Source organism: Cucumis melo, chromosome 4 (assembly GCF_025177605.1).
Source record: "Cucumis melo cultivar AY chromosome 4, USDA_Cmelo_AY_1.0, whole genome shotgun sequence".
Classification (NCBI taxonomy): domain Eukaryota; kingdom Viridiplantae; phylum Streptophyta; class Magnoliopsida; order Cucurbitales; family Cucurbitaceae; genus Cucumis; species Cucumis melo.
In genome coordinates this window covers 22356457-22380836 of record NC_066860.1, presented here as the reverse complement: position 1 = coordinate 22380836, position 24380 = coordinate 22356457, and the positions used below count along the sequence as shown (strand labels likewise).

General features: G+C 32.5%; 2 protein-coding genes across 6 annotated transcripts; one reads left to right on the top strand and one right to left on the bottom strand.

Moving 5' to 3' along the window:
• The first annotated feature begins 1341 nt into the window (after positions 1–1341).
• LOC103502751 (O-fucosyltransferase 36-like) lies at positions 1342–4115 on the top strand. Its single transcript, XM_008466818.3, has 3 exons — positions 1342–2825; positions 3070–3319; positions 3704–4115. Exons 1-3 carry the CDS (start codon positions 1366–1368, stop codon positions 3878–3880), a joined length of 1887 nt encoding a protein of 628 aa, XP_008465040.1. The 5' UTR covers positions 1342–1365; the 3' UTR covers positions 3881–4115.
• A 489-nt stretch (positions 4116–4604) lies between these two features.
• On the bottom strand, positions 4605–13109 carry LOC103502750 (protein STRUBBELIG-RECEPTOR FAMILY 7). Of its 5 annotated transcripts, none has more exons than XM_008466812.3 (17): positions 11773–13108; positions 11567–11703; positions 10510–10642; positions 10358–10429; positions 10196–10261; positions 10049–10120; positions 9854–9925; positions 9385–9456; positions 9239–9304; positions 9085–9147; positions 8677–8993; positions 6685–6980; positions 6197–6468; positions 5782–5914; positions 5462–5598; positions 5162–5318; positions 4605–5032 (listed from the first exon to the last, which is right to left on the bottom strand). In XM_008466812.3, exons 2-17 carry the CDS (start codon positions 11667–11669, stop codon positions 4883–4885), a joined length of 2181 nt encoding a protein of 726 aa, XP_008465034.1. In that variant the 5' UTR covers positions 11670–11703; positions 11773–13108; the 3' UTR covers positions 4605–4882. The 5 variants fall into 5 exon arrangements, with proteins under 5 accessions (XP_008465034.1, XP_050939274.1, XP_008465035.1 ...); XM_051083317.1 differs by having other exon boundaries at positions 11567–11699; XM_008466813.3 differs by having other exon boundaries at positions 6685–6968; positions 11567–13109.
• Between the last annotated feature and the right edge of the window lie 11271 nt (positions 13110–24380).

The following is a 24380-nucleotide window of genomic DNA, read 5'->3' as shown; positions in this document are numbered from 1 at the left end:
GAAAAAATTACAGAACATGAGAAAAGAATCTGTGTATGTATTATTGAATATTATATGCAGTAGTATATGTATAATAAATCACAAAACATAAATGTATTATTCAGTAGCATATGTGAAAATCAAAATAGGAGGAACACTACCAGAATATATGCTATGAAACGGAAGAAGAAAGAACAAAATTTTGAAGGAAAAAATATTCATGCTACGAAACGGAAGAAGAAAGAATAAATTTTTTAAAGAAAAAAATATATGATACGAAACAGAAGAATAAATAATATACGGAAAAAAAAAGACTAATTGTATCACAAGAAGGAAATCGGAAGGGAAGAAGAAAGAACAATTTTTTTCGTAATAGAAATCAAAGAAGAATGCCGGTACCGGAATTGATGATCGTGAGAAATTAACTTTTGGTTGGACAAGAAATTGAAAATATTTATTTGCAGGATAATTAAAAATATTATTATCATATAAGACAATAATTTATACCATATTTAAATCATTCTAAAGTTAATAAATATTACATTAATAAATACAAATATACATGTATTAATAATTAAAAAAAAGTTACAATTGATATAATAAATATGGTTGTTGATAATTAAGGAAAATATTATTCAAGATTAATGAAATTTAGGTAATAAGGTAAATTCGCCCATTCTTTTATGAAAAATGTTAGCTTATTTAGGATTTTTATGAAATATATTAAAAAGTATAATATCATATAGCAATTTAGACTATTTGAATTGAAACCCTAAGATAAAAGTCTATCTCAACAAACATAACTAAATATAATATTATTGTTTTTAACCATATCATAAAAAATATCATACATTAATGGATTGTTTTCAAGTATAGCAAAATATAACGTTGATACATTCTGATATACGACTATCATCTATCACGGTAGAAAACTGATAGACTATGAAATTTCGTTATATTTGTAAATATTTTTATCACTTTTCTCATTTAAAACAATTTTCCTATTTTAATTGGCACATCATTTTTTAATTCAAAACATAATTTCTGATCTAACATAAGAACTTTCACTAATATGATATTGCTTACTTTGCATATAGATTTATAGATTTGCTTCGGGAGGCAAGTAAGAGGCTTCGTATATTATAGATAATTGTCTCACTTATAAATCTATGATTACTTACAAATTTGATTATTGTTGAATTTTATTTGGTAATGAATTATTTGTAAAACGTGAGAGATTAAAATGTGTATTTTAAGGAGTTGAAGCTCAAAATAAAAAAACTATTTTGTAAAGAAAAAGAAAAAGAAAAAGAAAAAAACGTATATATGAAGCATAAGGCGAAAGAGATTAAAAGACGTTTTGTTGGTGAGGGCGATGGCGTGTCAATGTCATTCACCGACGGATTTGTTGATATTCCATCATCGTTGGGCTTTGTATTTCTTTCCATTTTTCTCTCTAAGTCATCGTGTTTATCGACGCAGTCCAATACAAGACTGTGTGGATTTGGAGTGAATTTTTGTCCAACCAAATTGGAAGAACTGGAGAAGGTAATGGATAGATCTGATTCGTCTTCTGACGAAGAAGACGATCGCCAGCGCCTTGTCGAACACAATGACATCAAGCCTCACCCTTCTCCTCGTACTCACTCCACCACCTTCGACATTGACGACGATCCCCATTTCCGCCCTCCCATTCACAGGTTTCCTTTCTCCATTCCCAAATTTGCATTTGACAAGAGGTACTACTATCTTTTAGCCGCCGCCCTCCCTCTATGCATTCTCGTTCTATTTTTCTCTGTCGATATTAGAAGTCTCTTCTCTACTACTGTCTCTTCCACACTCAAAACCTCCGATTCCCTCAGTGATCGAATGAGGGAATCAGAATTGACAGCTTTGTATTTGTTGAGGCAACAACAGCTGGGTTTTTTCCATCTTTGGAATCACTCCTCGTTTCTTCAATCTAACTCGTCTTTCAATTCGACCGCTTCTAATAATTTGAATTCAAATTCTGCTCTTATAGAATATATCAAATCTGCTCTATTGAAGCAAATTACTCTGAACAAAGAGATCCAAAACGTTCTTCTGTCCCCCCATCGGTCTGGCAACTTATCAGAGGTAGTTGGTGATGCTCTCCCCATGGACACCTTCGCCCTTGATAGATGTAGAAAGATGGAGCAGAAATTGTCTGATAGACGAACGATTGAGTGGAAGCCCAAATTAAACAAGTTTTTGTTCGCTCTATGCACCTCGGGGCAAATGTCTAACCATTTGATCTGTTTGGAGAAGCATATGTTCTTCGCTGCTATACTTAACAGAGTTTTGGTCATTCCTAGTCATAAAGTTGATTATCAGTTCAGTAGGGTGATAGACATTGATCGTATTAATATGTGCTTGGGTAGAAAGGTTGTCATCTCTTTTGAAGAGTTTTCCGAGATTAAGAAGCACCACTTGCACATTGATCGGTTCATTTGTTACTTTTCAAAACCAAATCCTTGTTATGTGGATGATGAGCATATTAGTAAGTTGAAGAACTTGGGGATCTCTATGGGCAAGCTTGAATCTGCTTGGAATGAAGATACTAAGCATCCCAATAGCAAGACAGTTTCAGATGTTGAATCCAAGTTCTCTTCCAATAATGACGATGTTATAGCTGTTGGAGATATTTTCTTTGCTAATGTAGAGCAAGAGTGGGTAAATCAACCAGGAGGTCCCATTGCTCACAAATGCCAGACTTTGATAGAACCAAGTCGTCTTATCAAGCTGACAGCCCAGCGATTTATTCAAACATTCTTAGGAAAGAATTATATTGCACTCCATTTTCGGCGACACGGGTTTTTGAAGTTCTGGTAATACATTTACAATCAATAAGTTAATACAAATTGTATTGTTTGAATCTGTGTTTTCTAGATGACTGCATTATCAGTTTCTTTAGAGAGGGATGGTTAAGATTTTGTTTATTTTCTGGAAGTCTTTTGGCGTACAATGTTAACAAACGGTATCAACCTTTCTAGCTATTTGAAGTACTTTGGTAGTTAGTTTTTTTAGGGAGATTTCATATCAAAGTTGGTAATGAAATTTTCTGTCTTCCAGCAATGCAAAGCAGCCAAGCTGCTTTTACCCCATTCCTCAATCAGCAGACTGCATAATTCGAATGGTTGAGAGGGCGAACGTGCCGGTAATTTATCTTTCCACAGATGCAGCAGAGAGTGAACATGGGTTGCTGCAGTCGCTTCTTGTCTTGAATGGGAAGCCAATACCACTTGTTAAGAGGCCTCCTCGTAATTCAGCTGAAAAATGGGACGCCTTGTTATACAGGCATGGGATTGAGGGAGACTCTCAGGTTAGCCAAAAAATCTCTAATTTTTCTTGTACAAACATCTTGGTTTTATGGGATGACAAGTTGATTTAATACTCAACCTTTTCATTATTAGCGATAGTTTTTGTGCAATAACTAGTAGAGTTTAGAGTTATTGTGTTAATGTTGCTCCAGTACTTTCAGCATGCACTGTGTGATTGTGTCCTAAGTCGTCCATATGAAAATTGAACAATCCGGATCAAGTTGTGTAGTGTGGAGTAGTATTTCCCATATAATTGACATGATATCTTCCTAATTTATAGTTAAGGTCTATTCATGATCCAGTTTAGATGTTGGTTTATCTATCTGATTCTTCATTTCGTTAAGCATCCTGAGCTCAACACCAATGAGCAAATTTTCATTGTGTAGGTGGAAGCAATGCTTGACAAGACAATCTGTGCTATGTCTAGCACGTTTATCGGTGCACCTGGGTCAACATTCACAGAGGACATTTTGCGCCTACGAAAGGATTGGGGCACTGCATCTCTGTGTGATGAGTACCTCTGCCAGGGCGAGGAACCAAATTTCATTTCAGAAAATGAATGATATGTAGAGGTTCGATGATGTATAGAAACTGTCACTATTATCATCCTTTTTTAGGCTTGATCTGGAATTTAGTCTACTGTATGATAGCACTTGGCGAAGTTTACACGAATTCTTTTCCATGTATCAAGACCTCTCTTTTAATAAGATGTTCGCGGCTGTAATCAGTGTATATAGAGAATTACTTCCATATGCAGCAATTGTTTTGCGGGTAATTGGCGGTTGGGAATTTTGTTCACTTATCTTTCCATTTTCATAAAACAGGCAGTGCAATCAATTTTGCTAATCAAAGTCAAGGTCCATTAATATCAAGTCTTTTCTTTTGTTAGTGTGAGTTGTGTATGGTTTCAGGAAGGACGTTGAGGTTTACCGAGAGGTCTATTCTTAATTGGGTGTCCTCTGTTCTTTATGCGGACTTTGTATGAAGATTTTCTGTGTGACTAGCTTGTTAGTTTTATGAAATTTTATTTCCAGAAAAAGAAAATGTATTGTGGACAATCGAATGACCATCTAGACACATCCCGAGAGAAAGTGAATGAAATTTTATTACGTTGTGTGTCCAAATGCGCCCTAGCTCTACATGGAAATACATGAAAATACTTTCAGCCTGTGGTAGAGTAAATAAGATCATTGAATCAAATGGTTCTATTAAGCGACGTGGGTTCATGTTATGTGTCCAAATGCCCCCTAGCTAATGGAAATAAATGACAATACTTTCAGCCTGTGGTAGAGTAATTAAGATCATTGACTCAAATGGTTCTATTATGCGATGCGGGTCCTAAAATAACTGCTCAGCTCATTGATTGCACCACCAGGTTCACATACTATGAGTTAACTATACAGCATAAAGCTCGAAAAGCAATGTGAACGTAAAATACAGAACATTGTCATGCTTCTGTCCATGAAGGTGAAAATCGCAATGTGACATCAATGCAAATGATTAAGCATTCCTTGTCGTAAATTCCTTAAAGAAGAGAATTTTATTTTTGGCGAGAAGAAAGCCAGTTAAGATGTTTTGCATGCATCAAGATCATCGGTTCTAAAAGATGATCCATGATCACTTCCAAATGTTCTCCTGCTCATGTTGGATCTCTGCACCAGCCGAACCAACGCTTCCACCACCTCCGACATGGGTGGTCTGAATTCAGGCTCAGGCTGCCATAGAAAAACAAAATGAACTTTCGTTTAGCTGATTGGTAAGGTTGATGTGCAGTATTTTGGAAGTTTTGTGCTTCTTAACTAGTAGCTGTCTGAAGTAACAATTTTGAATTTAAGGCTTAGTACCTGGACGCAGAGAGCTACAACATCTGCAAATCTTGAGAGAGACTTAACAGGATAGAGCCCTTTCAGTGCAGGATCAACCATTTTTGTCAAGGCATCAATATCATGGAGCTGAGGCGTAGCCCATCGAACCAAGGATTGCTCAGCCCTTGGTCTTGAACTGCAGTGAAATGTGATAAAGAAAATTGAAAAAACAAAACCAATTACTCTTTCATTTCAGGATTTGAGTGAAATGTGATGAAGAAAATTGAAAAAACAGACCAATTACACTTTCATTTCAGGATTTGAGTGGGCCTATTTTACCTATCAAATGGCTTACGTCCGCTTAGAAGTTCTAACATCACCACTCCAAAGCTATATACGTCGCTTTTTAATGTATATTGACCAGACATGGTAACCTCAGGAGCACTGTACCCAGATCCTGTCTGCTGATCCAATGCCTGAATGTTTCCAGAAAGAAAATTATAAATAGGGACCTATTCAATGCCTTTTCCAATAAATTCATTACACATTATGCAACTTGGTGCATCAACTTTGGTTGTATGCACGTGCGAAGTTGATTGAACTAATAATCATGAAAAATACAAAGTGTATAACTTGTGAGAAAGTTTTAAGAAGTTCACCTGATCTAGATTGGTTATAAAGCTAGCCAGACCACAATCGGAGAGATGAGGATTCATTTCGGCATCTAATAAGATATTGGCTGACTTGATATTTCTGTGAACAACTGACGGGGAACAAACTTCATGTAGGTACCTACAAAAGTTCTCTGAAACTTCAGATGTTTGAATAACAAACATAAATAAATTTATGTCTAACAAAGCTCTAATCAGTTCAGAATGGCTGACCTTAATACTTTGCATATTTATGCTTCCGGTTTTACTTTTAAAGGTATACATAAGCATCTTGGGAGTTGTAAGCATGTCAAAACTTATCGATAGTACTAAAATTTGAATAAGCATCAATTGCCTAATTGATAGATATCATCTCATAACTTTATCATAGGGAGACAAATAACCTCCCAGAAAATGAACTTACTCTAAAGCACGGGCCGTCCCTAAAGCAATCTTGACACGTGAGTTCCAAGTCAGTGGCTTGCTATATTCATCTGATATGTGCAAGAAGTCATGTAGTGACCCATTCTTATGGAACTCGTATATTAGCAAATGCAGGCTATGCTCTGAGCAATAGCCCATTAGCTCGGTTACATTCGGATGATGCAGCTGAGATATATTAGCAACGATCTCCGTGAAATCTTCCAACAATTCTCTACGGAAGGCAGCTGAATCTATTTTCTTCACTACAAGAACCTGTATCATTTTCAAGAGATGAACAATTAATCAAGTTGTGTTTTGTTCTTGCTTCCAAATAGTTCAATATAAACATATTAATTCAAGAATGTTTAAAGTGAGATTGAATTTGCATATCAAATTGATCTAAATTCATATCAGATAGATCACAGATGGACACTAAACGAACTCATTATTCTATCCAGACTTAGATGCAAAAGAATAGGTTAAAGATACCTTCCCATCGTTGAACTGAGCCCGATAAACACGTCCAAGTGATCCCTCATCAAGAAGGTTTTCTACATTGAAACTACCCGTAGCCATTTGCAGATCTGCTATTGAGTATGATTTCACACTTAATGGAGCAGTGACATTGGTCTTTTTCACCACAGGTATCTTTGATGTATCATTGTCATCAAATGATTTATGACGATCAATAGGTGGGGGTTTGAGATTGATTAAAGCAGGAGATTCCAATTCTTTTGCATCAAATGATGATGAAGTATGAACAAGCTTCATCTCTGCCAATGCATCTATCAAAAGAGTTTATTTTGTCGCAATACAAAAAGTTGAGAGGCAGGCCAATAACTTCGACTTTTTAAAACTTCATAATCCCAAAATTGAAGATGTTCAATTACATGTGAGTCAAAAGTTTAGAACTTCTCATAGAATAATAGAACTTCAATTCAATCAATTCCACTTTATCATTCATTGAAATTGAAAAGAAGAGAGAGAATGGATACATCAGTATGGGGGAATTAACGATGAACTCAAAATGCAATTAATTGGAAACTAAGCATTACAAACAAGTTTTATCTAGAGTGTGTTTGTGGTTTTTTCCCTACTTCTGATAGGCATTGCCAACAGTTTTATTTTGTGTCATATGAAAGAGAATTTCATTTGATGGGCCAAGCCACTTGATAGAAAAAGCCACAGCTTTTGTCCACCGTCAATTTACAACTGATATATGCTATCAAGTGGCTTGGCCCATCAAATTAGCTCATATATCACTTCAGTAGTCATAAAATATATATTGCTAAGCTCCCAGTAAAGACAGCAATAAGATGGATATGATCAATTAGGTAATGGTATTGGTAGCTTCTTTCAAACCCACCAAGTAGTCCACAAGAAGCTTCTGATGACGTTTAGCTATAGAATTTTGATTGTCTTGAAAAACTGGTTAAGAGAAAGGAAGAGAAGGTTGATGTTAATTATGCTATCAAGTGGCTTGGCCCATCTACAGTTGTAAATTGACCGTGGACATAAGCTATGGCCTTGTGATTCTAAATTTTGTCTGCAAAGAGTACACTGATCAAGTGAAAGAGCCCCAAGGGCTCATAAGACACGTCCAAGAAAACAGGTTATTCGTTAGGAAACGAGCTTCAATATGACCCATGAGGGAGAGCCAATCCATATATTCATCTTTCTTGACACTCCCTTAAAGTTGAGGTTCCAAGATGCGAGCTCTTTCATTCACAGTAGAGGTCTGGGTTTGTAGGCATCAGAAGAAAGAGCATAAAAGTGTGGAAAGATGGAAGAATGGGGGAGTTAATGCATTAGAAACCAAGGTAGTATGGGATGCCTTTGTTCCCACCCCAACAACTGGCTTTTGGAGTGTGGTTCTCCAAGGTGCTTAAGTACCTAACATAATGTTAGCACTCCATTGATCTACTGAAAAGTTGATATCGAATCAAAGGGGGAATCACGAGAACCAGATTCTTTGTTCTTGCCAAGCTTCTCTTGTAGGCACTACCAGCTATTTGGTTGTCTATGGCACATGGTATTTTGTTTACCTCCCTTGCTCATGCGCATCACAGATAAAATTAGTTATCTACCATTCCCCCTCCAAGAAAGAAGGAACACGTAAACCATATCATTAAAGAAAAATTCACGAGTAGAATGTGGGCGGATACGTTGGGCATAGCTTAAGAAATGATGGGACGTAAAAAGGTCATGTGCAAAAGAGAATTATTTATAATGTTGGTCCAAAATAAGAAAATAGGGAACAAATTCAGAACAGCAGCAAAGTGGGGAAGAGCACAAGCCCTTTCATGGAGAAAGTGTCCATCCAGCTCCAATTTACAGAAACTAAACATGTACAGGGGAAAAGTACTCAAAATCTTTGGAAAACTAGAAAACAAAAAAATTGAACCTCTAAAGATAATAATTGATCAAAAATTATAAAACGCATAATTCCTAGTTAATAAGCAATCAGTTGAACATGGTTACCTTGCACTTCATTTGAAGCAGGAGATACAATAGGCAAGTTCCCATGCTTTTGCTTTTCTACGTCTGTGGATGGCCTCTTGGATGTTCTCTTTACAAGAAGATATGCTAGTATAGCTCCTACGACTAGCACAGATATAAGAATTCCAGCAATGGCACCACCACCGATTCCTGATCCATTGCTACCTCCACCAGCAGCATCACTACCCAGTGGGCTGTAACTGTTACCAGCCTTGTGATATCTGTAATTTTGGTTGGCTGGAGGAGTCCCAGGTGGAGGTGGGGGTGCAAATCCAAAGCTCCAAGAATTGCCACCCTCCCTGTCGTAAAGTTGCTCAAGCTCAATTGGACTTGAACATTCAGTTAAATAAAATATCTTAGAGATGATAACAATATTGGTAAGGTACTCACTGAATATTTATATTCTTCAATCGTTCAGGAACCCAACCAGTAAAATGGTTGTTCTCGACATTCCTGGTAAGAATGCAATATAAGTAGTTTGTACATGCTAAGTTCCTTAACAAAGGTAGTCAAACATAAAAAATAGTCATATAAGAATAAATACAAATTTTGTAGCGGAAGATTTGCAAGAACATCAATAGTGCCACTGAATTGGTTGTTTTGCAGAAACCTACAGAAATTTAGATGGCAAAACATGGAGAATCAGCACTAACTCCATTTGTCTTCCACAAGTAATTATGTAATACTCACATTGCGTTAAGACTGGTAAGGTTGCTAAAACTCTGGGGGAGGGCACCTGACAGAAAATTGAAAGAGATGTCCCTGAAGAAGAAAAGTAAGTTATTGACACTTTGAATTTAAAGAGAACAATCTACTATATCTTTTTAATTACTAGATGATTTTTATTTCATTTGTTTAACTGAAGCTAACTACAGTTGGAAAAGGTTTCTGAGAGAACTTTAGTAAAGAAAACTATGGTGAACAATGAGAAAATATCATCCATGCCTGAAAATGAAATAGAAGTGATCAATTTAACAGTGTGGTTAAAAAGAACTATGAAATATACTTTAATCCTTTATATTTATTTGTTACTATAAAAGGCTTTAGAAGAATCCAGTAATGCTATAACCAAAAGGACCAACAGAAAGCCACAAAAAGAAAGAAAACTATCAAATAGTTAGTTAAATTCATCTGAACTGAGGATAAAATGAGAACTCACAACATGGCCAGGGAAGAAAGCTTCCAGAACATATCATTCACTTGATTCTGAAGCTGATTGTGGCTCATGTTTCTATAATTCAAAGAGAGGAGGCGAGGGGGAAGAAAACATAAGACCATGGGTTAGCTTCGCCATGCAGGTAGAATGCATAGACGAAAAAATAAAAATAAAATGAGGACTGCGGAAGTTTCTAACAAGGAAATAAGCAAACTCATTTGAGAAATAGAATAGGGGATGCTTCCACTGAAGTTATTCCATCCAAGGTTTCTGCAGAAGTAAAAAAATTTTATAAATTGAAATGGAAATATAACTTTGTCAGAATAAACAACAATAGAAGCATACAATTTTTGCAAGTTTTGAGGGAGCTGATAAGGTATGTCAGGTCCAAGATTGTTGTTACTCACATCTCTGCAAATTGCATTTATTGATATATTATTTATATAACAAATAGTGATTAAGAAAAATAATTTATATCCATTTGATAAACAAGATCATAGGTCTTACAGATTAGTTAGGGATGTCAAACTCGAGAGCTGATATCCCATTGTTCCAGAAAGTCCTAAACCAGACAATGAACTAAAAAAAATTATATAGTTACGTACACCACAGAAATATTAAATTTCATAAAACAATAAATAACAAGTCAAGAGAGATACATTTCTGTGACCCTTAAGCCCAAGCAAGTAATGCCTTTCCAAATTTGTCCACATGGATCTCCACCACTCGAACTCCATTGTGTTAGAATTGGAGGAGAGTTTAAACTACTATACATGGCATTTAGAGCCGATACTGCAAAATAATGTAGTAAGACATCCATATTAGTAGCTGAGTGCGTCCAAATAATAATAACTTTCCAAATGGTATATCTTCTGTGATTATAGGATAAGTTGCATTTGAGTCCATACAATAATTTAAGATGCCATGAAATCTTACATTCCCCGCTTTAGGTTGAACGCCCTTGCTAAAATATATATATGTCAAAATATCACTTTTGAAGCAACAATGCAAAATGATCCCTTTAACATCGAATAGATAAGTAACATTGTTCAGGTTACAGCCTTACAGCCAAGAACTAGATACAAGGTCAGTCTTCTCAGAAAGAGAGGGTAAATGGTACAGGTTTGTTCAACCATATACTTTAGCAAAAATTTCTGCAGCTTCGGCGCAGGATAAAGTACATATACGAACTTAAGGCGTTCGTTCGTGTTCTTGCTCAATATTCATTGTTTTTCTGCAGTAACAAGGTCTATTGAGATAGTTTTCTAATCAAAATCCGACTAAGCCGTCACCAAGTACTATCACATTACTATAGGCTGCAAGTTGTGGCATGGCAAGTAGTCATTTCGCTTACTCTAAAAAAAAACACCGTTCTTAAAGAAGCTCATAGGTCCAGAGGAAGAAAGTTCTTCATATGATGAGATCTCTAATAGTAACGGAAGCAACATACTTTGAACTAGAACCCTGTATCTGCGAGAAGTTGTTAGAGTCATTTTTCCTCTTAAGGGGGTCTTCTGTTAAATCAACTAAAGTATGAATGAAAAATGTATGCAAGAAACATCCAGGTTGCTTTCCAGTATACAATGTCGGACATTGAGGAACTGAGGATGGATGAAGAAAAATGAAAGCTAATGTAAGAGAAGGAACTTCAAATGGGAGGAAAACTAAGCAGGGAAACAAGATAAAAAAGTTACTAAAAAAAAGTCAGGTACTGACCATCTCCTGGATCCGTAGCTCCATTGATAAAACTAATCCTCCATCCCAAAATGCAGATACTGACTAGCAGCAACGGCTCTCCCCAACTCCACTTCTTCACCATTTTTCTCTCAGTCACTTGCTCTCTCCTCCTCTGCCTTAAAAAGCAGAAAAAGAAAATCAGCTTCCTCCTTTTTTTTCCTCTCTCTTTTAATTCTACTCCTTACCCTTTTTTAAGAATGGGAAAAATGTTTCTTTATAGCTCTGGCAGACAGGACTTGTCAGATAGTATCCAAGGCCTTGGAAAGCTCTTTCTTTTGACACTGTTGCCACTTATTTTGTCTCTCTCGTTCTCTCTCTCGGGGTAATTTGATCTTTGCTGTTGTTCCACTTTTTCGTAAATAGAAAAAGCGAATACAATCGTGGTTGGTGGAATATTTTAATTCTTCCATCTATTCAGATGGATGGGGTTGGATATTGGAAATAATAAATTACAACAGACATTCGAGGAGGATTACCGGCTCTGGTGTTTACAACTAAAAGATAAACAAGAGATGTACGCAAGTAGTCAAGTTTTAAGTAGCTTTTAAACACATTTTATAAGCGATCAAAACCATTAATGAAAGGACTTCTGTTTCTCAACAGTTAAGCAATCTTCAGAATGAAAAATAAAAAATCAGGTAACTAATCTCTAAACTCTAGTCTCATTTGAGACGCATAAACATAAACCAAATACAGCCAGCACCAAGCTCTACAAAGCAGAGTGGGGAATATCTGAATGAGTCAAAATCGAAATCAAAGGCAAAGCCCAACAAAAGAGAAGAAATCCGGACGAATGGTGGGACTCTTAAGAGGCAGTAGAACTGCAGTGTCAGAACTAGTGCTTGCTATCATTTTACTACACTGCTGCTTTCAACGAGACATTTTGGGTTTGGAAAAAATTACTAATTAGAATCAATACAGCAAAATTTCGGGATCTAGGGGATGGGAAGTGACAAGATATAAAAATGAGCCCCCTTTTCCACAGATACAACAAACTGAAAGATCAATCTTAAAAAGAAAAAAGAGTGTGCAATGAAGACTACTTTTTAAAAAAAAATTGCAAACAATGGAAGTTTTTAACTTTACAATTAAACTCAGGTTGCTAACAAAATGTTGGTGTCGGTGATAGTGAGCAAAACCCAAGAAACTTAGGAAAAATAAAAGGGCAATAGGAGAGAAAAAGAAGACAAATAGTGGTGGACCATTGATGGGGCTAAGTCTAGATGGCGTGGTGGGTGATCACGAGCTCGCAAGAGCTGCGCTCCACGACAATTTAGAGTGGGGTCTGCCACTGCGGCATTTTCACAAACAGTTTTGCTACATAAAGCACAAAGGTAGGAAATTGGAAGGAGCCCACGCCTGCGTATTTCGCGGCCCCTAGTTCTTCCCGTCGGTGGTCGAATGCCCTCCATGAATCCATCTCATCCATTCTAATATAATCGATAATTATTGGATGAGGCTGACTGCTCTTAATTGTTTTCTATATACAAATTCGATAAGAAATATATTTGTTTAGGTGTATTGATAGCTCCACTAAAATTTCTCATATCTCAAATAATTTTTCTTTTTAAAATGAACGATTACTTTTCATTTGGCAAGAAGGATTAGGGTTGTGTGGGAATAGATCCAGCACTACCTCTCATCATTGCCTACTAAAGAGTTTGTGAATGGTTTCAAAATCTTAAAAATGACATATTTTGAGTTTTTTTCTGCAAGATTTCGTTACCTACGTGATAGAATAACGTGATTTCTATATTTAAATGAATAGATTATTATATAAGATAATAATTCTTAATTATCTAAAATTTCAATTTTTAATTAAAAGTTAGATGGTAAATTAATATTTTGTAGAAAAATTCAAAAAATGTATGTTTTGAAGGAGTTGCTTGGTTTGAGGGTTTTGTGCATGTTTGTTTCATAATTTTCATACTTTTATCTAAATAACCGATTCTTATACACTCTTACTTCTCACATAGAAGGGTTTCTTATTTGCTTAAAAAATTAATATAAAATATTTATTTTAATAAATTAGTAATAATCTATTAAAATATGTACCTAACATATTTTACAATAGAAAATTGTTAAATGAATACAATTAACGCTTTTCAAAAAATAGAAAAAATTTGACAAACTATTTAAACTGCATGGAACAAAATTACTAAAAGTCAAATTTATTACAATTTTTTTTCAAAATTTGATATTTGGCTAAATAAATTTTTTTCAAGAATTTTTTTTGTGATCGTTTAGATTTGTTTACATGATCGTTTATTTTTTCAAGATTCTTTGATATTTTTTAGATTTGGCTAAACAGTTTCTTTTAAAAAAATTCTTTTGGTACACGTTTATTTTTTACATGGTCGTTTAGATTTAACTACTCAAATCTAAATGATTTTCTCAAGATTCTTTATACGCGATTACTATTTTTTTTGTACACAATCGTTTAGATTTGGGGTAGGTAGCCCAACGACTTTTTTTTTTCAAGTCTACACGATCTTGAACAACCAAATAAAAGTTTGAAAAAAAATAGATCTTTTATATTTGATAGACAATATTGGACCAAATAACAGTTTGAAAAAAAAAAGAGAAAAAGAAGAAAGACGATGGAAAGAAATTGCATCGAAGAGAGGAAGAAAGACGGAAGGGCAAATACGGAATATTAAAAAAATTGCTAACTTCATGGGTTTTGTTACACGACCCATAAATATTTTACCGAATCGATTTTGTACAAAATGGAATAATGCAGTTTGTTGCAATCTCAAATAGTTCAAAATTGATTTTTTTCGGGTTGGTTCGGTTTCTATTTTGAGAACCGCTTTTAAAACTGAACTGAACTATTTTTAATAAATAAAATTATATATATATAAGTTTAGGGTTTGTTCCTTTTTCTTTTTTACCCGAACCAACTGCCTCCCCCTTTGCCTTCCTTCCATCTCTCTCATCTCCTATTCCTCCATCTTTCGTCTCTTCTTCTTCCATCTCTTCAATCTTCACTTCCACGTCGGCCGTCCTTCTCCATCTCTTTTATCTCCTTTGCCTTGACAGCCACCACCGACCGTCGGTCAGTTCCCATCTTTCTCGTCTCCTCTAATCTCTTCACACTCCAGCCACTACTCAACTCCACTTTTGGAACCTTAAATTTCTAAGGCCTTTGAAACTTATTAAGATTTGACAAAGATAAAGAGAAAATGAGATCTAAAAGAAAAGAAGGTAAACCTAGGATTATGATAATACGTGTTTGGGAGAAGGGTTATGGAGGAAGTGTAAGAAGGTAAACCTAGGATTATGATAATACGTGTTTGGGAGAAGGGTTATGGAGGAAGTGTTATGATAAGATGTGTTTTGGGAAAGGGTTATGAAGGAAGTGTTATGATAAAATATGTTTGGGAGAAGGGTTATGTGGGTAAGGTTATGATAGTATTATGACAAATATGTGTTTGGGGGAATGGTTACGTAGGTAGTGTTAGGAAATTTGTTTTATATATATATATATATATAAATATTTTTAATTCATATTATAAATTCAATACACAAATTTTGTATATTTAATTTACCAAATCGTCATAGTTTTCGTTAAAACAATATGCGTTAATTTCTTTACATACGACGTTCATTTTCAACATTTTTCAAGTAATCCGTACGTGCAAATAACTTTTTGTTTTTAAAATTCATATTTTAAATCCAATACATGAATTTCGTATATTTAATTTACCAAATCGTCTTAGTTTTCGTAAAATAATTTGCCTTAATTTATATAACTATAATGTTCATTTTCAACATTTTTTAAGTAAACGTTACATTTCAATAAATTGGTTTTTATGAGTGTGACACGCATGCAACCCGTAAACATGTAAATAAGTGTAGATAATAATTGGAAATACGAAGTACCGGAAATAGAAAATAACAATTAACACTTTTACCAACTATAGTTTTGTTTTCTAATGACAAATTATAATAAATCTAGTTTTAGGTTTCTCTTCTATTTATTTTAGTCTACTTTTAAAATATTAACTTTTATTTTTATTTTTTTAACGGTGATTTATATACTTTCAAAATATTTATTTTAGTCATTCTGAAACAATTATTGGGTAAAAAATTCATGAACCTACTGCCTCTATAATAAAAGATTTGTTATGTTAATTTAACCAAGCTTAATTTAATAACAAAATAACATTATGAAAGTGGGAAAATGTAGGCAAACTACCTCTAAATAATAGGTTTGTTAAAATTACAGCCTCACTAATTTTTAAGGGGTCTTTTAAAAAATATAAAAAAAGCGGCAAAATATTTACACTGTATAGAACAATTCTGAAAACGGAAAAAGCCCACAAACCCACGTGTAAAATACAAAAAATGTCCCGTCAACAATGCGCGTGTAATATATTTGGTACAACAACGCGCGCGTAATACATTTGGTACACGATCGTTTAGATTTTATTACAATTTATTTTTTCAATTATATCGTTTAATTTTGTTACACGATTGTTTAGATTTGGACACAAATCTAAATGATTTTTTTTTCAAAATATGGTACAAGACCGTTTAGATTTGGTTACAATTTATTTTTTCAATTCTATCGTTTAATTTTGTTACACGATCGTTTAATTTGGTTACATTTAAATTTGGTTACACGATCGTTTAGATTTGGATCTAAACGATTTTTTTTTCAAAACTTGGTACACGATCGTTTAGATTTTGCTAAACGATTTTTTTAAATTCTTTTGCTACACGATCGTTTATTGTTTTATACGATCGATTACATTTGGCTACTCCAATCTAAATGATCTTTTTTAAGATTTTTTATGTACGATTTTCTAGATTTTGCTATTTTTTGTACACAATCGTTTAGATTTGGTTATCCAAATTTAAATGACATAAAAAAGAAAGAGGAAAAGAAGAAAGAAGATGGAAAAAAATCACAGCGAAAAAAAAAAAGAAAAGAAGAAAGACGATAGAAAGAATAAACGACGTAAAAAAGAATCAGAAAAGAAGAAAGACGATAAAAATATTAAACGATGTAAAAAAGAATAAAAAAGAAGAAAGACAGTTGAAAGAAATTGCAAAATCAGAAAAGAAGAAATACGATGAAAAGAAATCCCAGTGAAAAAAAAAAAGAAAAGAAGAAATACGATGGAAAGATTTAACGACGTAAAAAACAATTAGAAAATACGAAAGATGATGGAAAGAAATCATAGAAAAAAAGAAGAGGAAAAGAAGAAAGACGATGAAAGAAATCGAAGAGGAAGACAATTTCATCGCGAGGAAGAGAAGAAAGATGGAAGGACAAACTTGGAATAATAAAAAAATGGCTAACTTTACGAGCTTTGTTACACGAGCTGTAAATAGTTTGGTGGTTTGTTACATTTATGTAAGTTTCCCAATTTTTAATTTAATCAAATAGTTTTTATAGTTTTTTAATCGCTGTAATCAATTTATGGTAGTTTGTTAAAATGTTACCATTTTTTTTTATTGAATTGACATTACATAGATATTTAAGCTAATCAACAAAATGCAATGAGGTTGAGATTGATATCAAAATTTTAATTTCACAAATATATTGATATGAATTCAAACATAGGGTTGATTGAAGGTAATTAAATTAAAAATTTAATTGTGTAATCACAATAAATTACCTAATTCAAGAGTAAAGGAAGAAATTAAAATTTGTGTAATTGTACCAACTTCATAACTTAAAAACATGCTATGATTTTAAAATAAAAAGATTAAAATTAATCATAAGATGCCTTAGTAGATCTAAGCCTAAACAGTGGGATTTATCCTTAGCACAAGCAGAGTTCATGTTTAACAACATGAGAAATCGATTAACAAACAAATGCCCCTTTGAAATAGTCTATACTAAATAGCCAAGGTTGACCTTTGACCTTGCTTCCCTCTCTACAATAGTAGACTTTAATCAAGAAGCTGAAAACATGGCAGAGAAGCTTGAACAACTACATAAGGAAGTCACCGATCACCTCATGAAAACTACAGATTCCTACAAGAAGGCAGCTGATATGAAAAGATGACAAGCCAAATTTGCTAAAGGAGACCTAGTAATGGTGCACTTAAAGAAGAGTAGATTCATATAATAAGGGATAAGGACTTCGCTTTCAAAATCTTTGAACTGCTCCTTATCGTTTGGAGTCAGTTATTTCTAAAAAGAAATGGCTCTTTCACAGATTAAGGGATAAGGACTTCGCTTTCAGATTATTTGAAATGCTCCTTATCATTTTCAGTCGAGTTATTTCTAAATATAAGGGCTCCTTCACGATCGTTTCGTTTTGCACCTTTGGACGGACAGTTATTTATTCCTATTATTTTGAATCAGACTTCTACTATAGCGGACCACCTACTTAAAGAAATAGGACAACACAAGTTTGAAGTAGAAGAAAAGGTTCACTTTCTTTCTATCTTTTCCCCACGTAGCGCTTAGCTTTTGCTTTAGACTAGAAAGGCGGACAAATACCAGTTCTTCGCCCTACCTAATATATGCATGTACCGAATGAACAAGGGCAGCCTCATCCTCTTGGGTTGAGCGACTTGAGCCCAATCCTCTTCCGTGATGGATAGCATACGAATGCAGCGGAATAAGGATCGAAAAAAATTACTCTATATCCAAACTAAACACTTTAGTAATTAACATGCTAAAAAGCCCTAATTCAAACTAATTTAGTGTTTAGGAATAACACTTACCTTTGAAGCTTGCAATGCTCCAAATCTTCTTACGATCATGAACTCGGGACCACCACTAGTGTTGACTCGCTATTCTTCGAACTTAGAATTGGGTTGTGAGACCCATTATGTGAAGGAATTTGAGAAAGAGATGGGTTTTGGAGGTGGATTTTGGTGTGAGATTTGGGAGAGAGAACTAATTTGGAAAAATAATTTTGAAAATCATAAAATAAAAATTTTCCAAAAGTTTTTTCAATAATTGAAAAATGCCCTTTATATAGACTAATTACATGCAAAATTACATGTAATTAGTTTATTAAGTTTCAACACCTAATAATCCACTAACCATTAGTGGAACTAAGTGTTAAGGTGTAGGGTTTAGGGTTTACAACAAAATGTTGGATTTTTTCATTAACTTAGTCCAAGGGCATCTTGGTCATTTAACCATCAATGTCAAGTCAAACTTTGACTTTTTCATGACAAAAGTCAATATTTTGACTTTTTACCATTTTATCCGTCTTGACTAATTTCGGCCTCCATTTTTATTGGTTAAGAATATACTAACAACTTGGTAATTTTTGTAAGTGTAACCCTCCATTTTCATATCTTAGAGATAATAATCATTATGCTTCCGAAAGAGGAAAGAAAAATATGAAAACTGATCTAAGAGATCCTATCCATGTATGGAATTTGCGATGTTCTGAATCCTATAATACAGCCCTCCGAAGGGAACTCGATCCAGGGTAGACAAGTAGGCGCATTATAGGAATCTCATAGTGCGACCCAATGGAAAAGATTGTGTGGTGTGTTGTCACATATTCCTCACCGACTTACTATGAACTACTTCCCTTATTCATCTTGATATGGATCCATGCAAACACACTCTAAAGGGAATTCGCTCCTATGCACGACCCAAAGCCTTGCATGAACCTCATGGTGTGAACTCTTAGGGACGCTGGAACTAAAAGTACATTACTTTTCTCTAGCTGAAATGTTTTAAGTCGTTTTTAAAGGGTACTAAAAAAATAGGATTTTATTTAGGCTAACTTAAACAAATCATAAGTCTATGTGAAACATCCGAGTATAACCATTATATCGGATTTTAACCTACGATGTCTAGGTGATAAACAAATTTTATTACCTCACATCTCTCACGCATGCTCATAAAACTATGTTAACTAGGCTTAAGAACTGATAAGATCTCATCAGGTGTTCCGTAAACCGTCAGCTTAAAAACCTCCAACCTTAGTTATCTTATCTAACTTGTTGACAAGATTGAATCAGATGAGCCTCTTGTAACTAGTTTTACAAGATATCGACCTAATTCTATGAAATTTGGTTGATATGTTTTTAACCTAGGTGAGCATGCATCTCATCTTTGTTATAGATTTTAAAAGTCTAATTCATTTAACACTTACAAAAAATTTAGAGAGACCTATAACATTCATCTAACAATATATAACCATTATATAAATAAATTAATTAATATGGATTTTTTATTTATTTAACTTTTAATTAAATCATATTTAATTAAAATAAATAAATCAATAACTAATTAATTAATTAATTTCATTAAATCATATTTAATTAAAATTAACTTAATTAATTAAACAACTAATTAATTTCCATATTAATTAATTAACATGCATACTATACATTATAACCATTATAACATACTTTCAATGCATGAACATGTTAACCTATGGTGATATTTTAAATCTATATAACATACTATATGCACATACAATTAAAACATTAATTAAAATATATCACATACATAATTAATTAAAAAATCCTAAATTGTTATTTTTGTATATATCACATACTTTCATGCAGAATTTAATTTTATTTTCATTTTTGTATCATAAATTGTTATGTGATTGTGAATCTTCTTTTTCTTTTGTCATTTGTTGTGCGATGATTTTTTATAAAACATTCTTAATTTAGATTTATTATTTTTAGCTTGCTTGAATTTTGTAGTTTTGAAACTTAGAGTTTTTTTTCACTCTTTTTGGTCCTTTGTCGTGTGCAATGTTTTTTATGTGGCACTGATTTATTATTTTTAGCTTACTCATGGTTGTTCTCAAATTTTGAGCTTCTGTTTTTTTTTCATTGTTGTGTGGTTTCTTTTATGAGATATTTTATATTTAGATTTATTATTTTTTACCTTGCTTTTATTTTGTATTATGGATATTTTTTGAAATTTTGAGTTACTTTTTCTCAATGGCTTTTGTTGTGCAATGTTTTCTACGAGACATTTTTAATTTAGATTTATTATTTTTTAGCTTGCTTACCATAGATTATTTAAAAATTTTGAGTTTATGCTCTTTTTTTTGTCCTTTCTTGTGAGATTTGTCTTTCATTTTTAATTTAGATTTCTTATCGCTTACTTGCATTTAGTATTATGGATTGTTATGATATTTTGAGTTTTTTCTTTATTTGCGATGTCTTGCATTTTTGCATTGTTGGTTGTTGCAGAATTTTGAGTTTTTTTTTTTGGTATTTGTTGTGTGATAACTTTTTTGAAATTTTGAGTTACTATTTTTTCTTTGTTGTTTGTTGTGCGATGTTTTTTATGAGACATTTTTAATTTAGATTTATTATCTTTTTAGCTTGCTACTTGCACAGTAGATTATTTTGAAAATTTGAGTTTCTGCTCTTTTTTTCTTGTCCTTTCTTGTGAGATTTTTCTTTCAGTTTTAATTTAGGTTTATTATAACTTACGTATTATGGATTGTTATGAAATTTTCAGTTTTTTCTTTATCTTTGATCCTTTGTTGTCGGATATCTTGCATTTTTGCATTATTGGTTGTTGCAAAATTTTGAGTTTCTTTTTTTTTCGTCTTTGTTGTGTGATAACATTTTATGAAACATTTTTAACTTGCATATATTATTTTTCATGATACCTTCTTTGTCCTTTGTTGTGCTATGTTTTTATAAGGCATTTTTAATATAGATTTATTATTTTTTAGTTCATTGCTTGCACCGTAGATTGTTTTGAAATTTTGAGTTTATGCTCTTTTTTGTCCTTTCTTGTGAGATTTCTCTTTTATTTTTAATTTAGGTTTATTATAGCTTACTTACATTTTAAATTTGAGTTTTTTCTTTATCTTTTCTAATCATTTGTTGTGCAATATCTAACATTTTTGCATTATTGGTTGCAGAATTTTGAGTTTCTTTTTTTTTTTTGTCTTGGTTGTGTGATAACATGATACATTTTTAATTTACATATATTACTTTTTATGATACATTGTTGTGCGATGTTTTGTATGAGACATTTTTAATTTAGATTTATATCTTTTTAGCTTGCTGCACCATAGATTATTTTGAAATTTCGAGTTCTTGCTCTCTTTTTTTTTTTTTGTCCTTTCTTGTGAGATTTCTCTTTCATTTTTAATTTAGGTTTATTGTTTACTTGCATTTAGTAATGGATTGTTATGAAATTTTGGATTTTTTCTTTTATTTTTCATCTTTGTTGTTGCAATGTCTTGCATTTTTGCTTATTGGTTGTTGCGGAATTTTGAGTTTATTTGTTTTTGGTACATTTTTAATTTAGATATATTATTCTTTCGGGTTTTGTATTATGGATTGTTTTTTGAAATTTTTGTTTTTTCTTTTTCTTTTAAAGTCTTTTGTTGCGTGTTGTTAGTTTTTGAGGTATTTTTGATTTAGATTTATTATCTTTTAGCTTCTACATTTTGTATTATTAATTGTTTAATTTAGATTTATTATTATTATTATTATTTGCATTATGGATTGTTCTACATTTTGATTTTCTATTTTTTATTTTTCTGGTGATTTGTTGTACGATATGGGGCATTTTTATTTTAGCTTGTATTTAGTATTAGAGATTGTTTTGAAATTTTTACTTTTGGTATTCTTTGTTTTTTTATTCTTCTTTTTAAATAATGTGTTTTTTAAAAGTAATGTAAAAAATAGGGTAGCGGCAAACTATCAACAAAAATAGGGTAATTTAGGTACGTGATTTTGCTTGGAAGTCATGGATGGGGTTCACGACTTCATTGCATGGACTTCATATATTTATTATGTATATATGGAGTTAATATATATCATTCCAAATTTCAGTTTCTAAAAATATTTTTTTTATTAAATACTTTTTCAATTTCAAATTTCAATCTCCAATTTGTTTTAAAAAAATATATATTAACAAAATATCTTATTAAATATTTAAATTTTCAATTTTCAAAAATATCTTCCCAAATTTCAAAAATACATTCCTTATTAAATATTTTGGAAAGATATTTTTGTAAATTGAAAATTGGAATTTAGAAATATATTTAATAAGGAAAGATATTTTTGAAAATTGGAATTTGGAGAATTAAATATTTAATAACGTATTTTGTTAATATATATATATATATATATATATATATATATATATATATATATTCTAAAAAATTGAGATTGAAATTTGAAATTTGAAAATATATCTAATAAGAAATGTATTTTTGAAAATTGAAAATTGAAATTTGGAAAAATATTTAATAAGAAAGATACGTTTGGAGATTGGAATTTAGAGATTTGAATATAATATATATATGGTATATGGTTTCCGAGTTTGTGGTATATGGCTTCGCATCGCGAAGGGAGCGTAGGTGCACGGTTTCCTTCCTACCAAGCCAATTTTTCTCAAATTCTTTGAGCCTTGTCCCGTCCGAATTCTTTGCCGTAAGACCTACCATCCTCAGTCTTCAAGCTAAGGTGTCTCTCCCCCGTTAGTGGTTCCGAAGGAACTCCTTATCAATAAGGATAGGGGGCTCGGGGGAAAGGGAAAAATGGCTACCTTCGAAAGGGTAATCTCCTTGTCCTAGAAAGAGGGAAAGTCGATACCGCTCGCTCCCTCGATAGAGAAGGTGAAAAGCGGTTATCAAGAAATTTTTCGTCCCTGGGTCAAAGGAAGGGTAATTTCTCAGATAATCAATATCTGAGGCGGCTCTACTGCTCGCTCCGAGCTAGAAGGCGGTCGACCAAGGAACCATTCTAAGCGAACACTACTAGAAAAAGACCCTTTCTTGACGGTTGATTTTTTCTTTTCTGGATGGTTTTTGGAAAAGCCGTCAAGAAAGGGGTGGTTTAATAGGAAAATCGTCAAGATTTTTTCTTGACGTTTTAAAACGTCAAGTTTTATATTTAAACTTCTTGACGTTTGTAAAACGTTAAAATTTTTATTAATTCGATATTCTTGACATTTTTTTAAACGTCAAATGATATATACTTATCCTTGACGTTTTAAAACCGTCAAGAAATATCGATAAATTCTTGACGTTTTAAAACTATCAATAAAAAATCAATTTGTAAGACTAACTATATTAGTTCATATTAAGATTTTTTTTAAATTTATAGTTATGATACATATTTAAAATTCTATGATTCATTTTTTTTATGTGTTATATTTTTTTTCAAATTTTAGCTTTATTTTTTACCCAAAACTTTAATTTCTAAAACAATTTATTTTGAAAATAACCAGATATAGAAAAAGCCTATATTCGTTTTGAACATTATTCAAACTCTTTTCACAAAATTTTCTCATTATTACAACTTCAAATATTTCTAAACTTTATATTATTTTGTAGTATAATTAGTTTTCCATTTGTTTTAAATTATGTCCGTTTATCAACATTTACACATCCATTTACAATGGACATCTAAATGTTGTCGTACATATTATAAATGACAATCATATATAGTCTAATTAAGTCACATTAGAAGTTTCAGTAATTAATTATAACTTACATCACTTTTTTTTTTTTTGAAATTTCCATAGAAATTAATATTTCCATGAAAGTGGAATCTCGGAACTATTGAATAGACTTCTATTTTGTAAATATTTTTAGCAGTTTTAACATTATTTTGAGTTCGACAGTGTCGACAAACGGCTACTCAATGATGACCTAAACTTAAGCTCGAATGGAAAAGAAAACCATCCACTACGAACAGCTTTGATACTATATAGTCAATAATTTTTAGAAAAGTATTTCTTATTCATATAGAATCAGAGTAAATTTATAAACTGAAAATTTTTCCTTAAAACATACTATAATTAGTCAAACAAAAAAAAGTGTTAATAGTCAAATATATATATTTTAACAATTAATTAATCGTG